A 3,656-nucleotide genomic window follows, 5' to 3' on the forward strand; every position below is an offset into this window, starting at 1 on the left:
CCGTCCCGCCGGGAGGGCAGCTCCTCCGGGCTTGACGGACCGACGATAAGCGCAGAAGCGGGCAGGGCGGCCCCCGGCCGGCCACCGCCGGGCAGCGCGAAGCCGGGGAGCCTCCGCCGCACGCCCCCCCCGCTCCCCGAGGTCTCCGCCCCCTGCCCGCCGGGCGCCGTCCCCGGACGGGTCCTAGCGCCGCTCGGGGCCCGGCTCCGCGGGTCCCGCTGTCACCGGGCTTGCCCCGCGGGTCCCGGCGGCGATAGCCGGGCCGCAGCCCGCCCCGCTCGCCGGCTCCGAGCCCGCCCGGCGACAGGGCGCTGCCGGCAGGTGACCGCCGCCGCGGTGAAGCGGCGCCTCGGGTCCCGCAGGCACACGCGGCGGGGCGACTATTCCCGACCGGCCAGATGTCTGCGAGTACGCGCGGGTGACGGCGGACTTTGAGCCTTCCTCCGCGGCGCGGCCGGGGCGTCGCCGGCCCGGAGCGCTCGGCGCAGGGCTGGCAGCGGGCGGTGGAAATGTACCAGCCGCCTTTGGCCGCTCTGCCCCGCCGAGCGGCCCCGGGCAGGGAGGGCGCAAAGTCCCCGCGCCGTTTCCCCGGGCCTCTTATCAGCGCGGAGCCTCCTCGGCGGGCGTAGCCCCGCGGCCGCCGAGCTCGGAGCGGCGGCGGCGGCGGGGGTGGGGGCTGGGGGGGGCCGGGGCGTGCGGGCCGCTCGCCCCGCGGCGACTCCCGGGGGAGGGCGGCCGGGCGGCTCCTGCCCTGCCGGGGCGCTAAGACCCGGCTGCGCGGTGGTCAAAGGTTCCCAGCAGGAGGTTGGACACTAGAGGGCGATCCCCGGCCCTGCTGCGGGGGTGTATATATACGGCACGCAGGACCGCGGCAACCCACTAGCAACAGGGCAGGCAGGCAGGCAGCGAGCGGGGCTCGGGCGGGCTGGGGCGGGGGACGGGCTCCGGGCGCGCCGTGCCGTGCCGTGCCGTGCCGTGCCCCACAGCACAGCACCGCGCCGCGCCGCGGTGCCGTTCGCCGCCGAGGGCCGGGGTGCCGCGGGGTGCCGCGGGCTTGGTAGAGTCTGCCGCCGCCGCTGCCGTCCGAAACCTGGATTGCAGGAGCCCTTCACCATGCCCGGCAGACTGTAGGTGCTTCATGGAGCAAGCCAACTTCTACGAGGTCGATTCCCGGCCCCCGATGAGCAGCGGCCAGCACCACCAGCTCCAGATTCCCCTGCCCGGCAGCGCCTACAGCTACAGAGAGGCTCCCTCGGCGGCGGCACCTGCTGCGGGCGGCGCGGAGCTCGGCGACATCTGCGAGAACGAGAACTCCATCGACATCAGCGCCTACATCGACCCCGCCGCCTTCAACGACGAGTTCCTGGCCGACCTCTTCCAGCACAGCAAGCAGCAGGAGAAAGCCAAGGCCATCCTGGCCGGGGATTTCGACTTCCACAGCATGCATGGGGCCGGCGCCGCCGCCTCGGCGCCGGGGCACCAGCAGCAGCACCACCAGCAGCCGCTCTTCGGCTGCGTGGCCGGCTACATGGACGGCAAGCTCGACCCCCTCTACGAGCGCATCGCCGCGCCCGGCTTGCGGCCGCTGGTGATTAAGCAGGAGCCCCGCGAGGAGGAGGAGGTCAAGTCGGCGGCCCTGTCGGCCCTCTACCCCCACCACGCTCCGCAGCAGCACCCGTCCCACCTGCAGTACCAGATCGCCCACTGCGCCCAGACCACCATGCACCTCCAGCCCGGGCACCCCACGCCGCCCCCCACGCCCGTGCCCAGCCCGCACCACCCGCACCACCCGCACCCCCCCGGCGGCCTGCCCGCCGCCGGCGCCCTCAAGATGATGCCCGCGGACCACCGGAGCAAATCGAAAAAGACAGTGGACAAGAACAGCAACGAGTACCGGGTGCGCCGGGAGCGCAACAACATCGCGGTGCGCAAGAGCCGGGACAAGGCCAAGCAGCGCAACGTGGAGACGCAGCAGAAGGTGCTGGAGCTCACCACCGACAACGAGCGGCTGCGCAAGCGGGTGGAGCAGCTCACCCGGGAGCTGGAGACTCTGCGGGGCATCTTCAGGCAGCTGCCCGAGAGCTCGCTGGTGAAGGCCATGGGCAGCTGCGCCTAGCGCCGCGCCGGGACTGGCGGGGCCGCCGCGCCCGCTGCCGGGCTGCCCTCGCCCGCCTACGGACACTCTCCGTGCCGGAGCGTGGCGAGCTCAGATTGTTTCGGGGGGGGGGGGGAGGAGGTCGGGGGTTCGCTTTGGTTCTCTCTGGTTGGTTTTTCACAGTTGACGGCCAATGCGAGAAGCCAGGCAGCTGTAGTATTACAAGGTTTGTGCCTTAGGGGTGACACACGAATAAGCTGAAAACATGGTGGGTTTTATAAGGGGAAGGGCGAGGGGAAGGAAGAAACTAAAAAGCCCACGTGTCTACACAGGGTAAATAACAATAATAGTAATAAAGCACGCATAGCGATCCAGATGTGCCTTAAAAGCTGGCTGCAGGAGCTCTGGGGCTAGCTGTTCCCCCCCAGCCTGGCAGGGCGCGAAGCAAAACAGTGAGGGACGTGCAGGCTTGAGGGACGGGGCATGTGGGGGTGCCAGCCAGGCCCCCCCCCCCATCCCCCAGCTGGCCTGCGGTACAGCAGGCAGGGGCAGCTGCGGGGAGGCCGGCGAGGAGAAGAGGGCTTAGGCTGAGAGACGTGCAGCGCCGGATGCCCGTTTGGAGCACTGAGGTGTGGGGCAGCTGCCGGACTGCTGCCAGGACTGCCCCAGCCTGGCTGGGCTGCCTCTGCCAAGCCCCGTCCCCTGCCTTGGCTGGGAGCGGGGCAGGGGCCGCCGCCGCTGCGGGAACACTGGACGGCCTGGGACTGATGGAGCAGCAGCTTGCGAGGGAGCATGGTGAGCTCCCTCCATCAAAAGGAAGAGCAGCAGTGTCTTGTACTGTATGTCACGACGTGGCGAAGCACAAATGAATAAATACCTATCGATGCGGGTATTTACTATGAACTTTCAGTGTATTTTGCTTTATTCCAGGACATTTAGCTCCTCTCCGAGTCTCTGTCTGTCCAAGCTGTGCCTCATGTAATGTGAAAGAAAGCCTTTCCGTGTATACTAGCTACACTTTATTTTTATTGCATTACTTAGATCTTTGCCATCATACAACTTTCTTATCTGGTGACAGAGACTATGCCCTTGTGCTGCAATGTTATTTTATTATTTGTGTGGTTGGCCGAGTGTGAGCGTGTGTGGCCTTCTTCACGTTGTCCGGGGCTGGCCGCTGCCTCCCGACCCCAAGGCAGGGGTTCCTGGGAGGGGGTGCAGGCCGTGGGGCTGCAGGGTGCCTGCAGCGGGACGAGGAGGCTCGTCCCTGGTGCTGCGGCACCTTTGGACTCTGGAGCTTCTCCCAGGGTGAGAGAAAAATAAGCAAACAAACAGGCCCCCTTCCAGGGAGCCCAGGTAGCGATGCAGAGCGTTTCTTCTTCATGTCGTAGCTGCACAAGAATTCGTCCAGTTGAAATAGTCGTGACGGGAGAGGAGAACAAGGTGGAGACGTGAAGCTGTTTGAAAGCGTGACAGCGGGAGCGTGGTGCTGGGGGCACGTGTGTATGCGTGTGCCGTGTGCGTATGCGGTGTGCGTGTATGGGTATGTATACATGTATGTATA

The 3,656-nt window shown here is 67.3% G+C and overlaps 1 protein-coding gene across 1 annotated transcript; it reads left to right on the forward strand.

Moving 5' to 3' along the window:
• Positions 1 to 894: 894 nt before the first annotated feature.
• On the forward strand, positions 895 to 3,656 carry CEBPA (CCAAT enhancer binding protein alpha). Its single transcript, XM_075040067.1, has one exon. It carries the CDS (start codon positions 1,139 to 1,141, stop codon positions 2,114 to 2,116), a length of 978 nt encoding a protein of 325 aa, XP_074896168.1. The 5' UTR covers positions 895 to 1,138; the 3' UTR covers positions 2,117 to 3,656.

This window comes from Buteo buteo, chromosome 11 (assembly GCF_964188355.1).
Source record: "Buteo buteo chromosome 11, bButBut1.hap1.1, whole genome shotgun sequence".
Taxonomy (NCBI): Eukaryota; Metazoa; Chordata; class Aves; order Accipitriformes; family Accipitridae; genus Buteo; species Buteo buteo.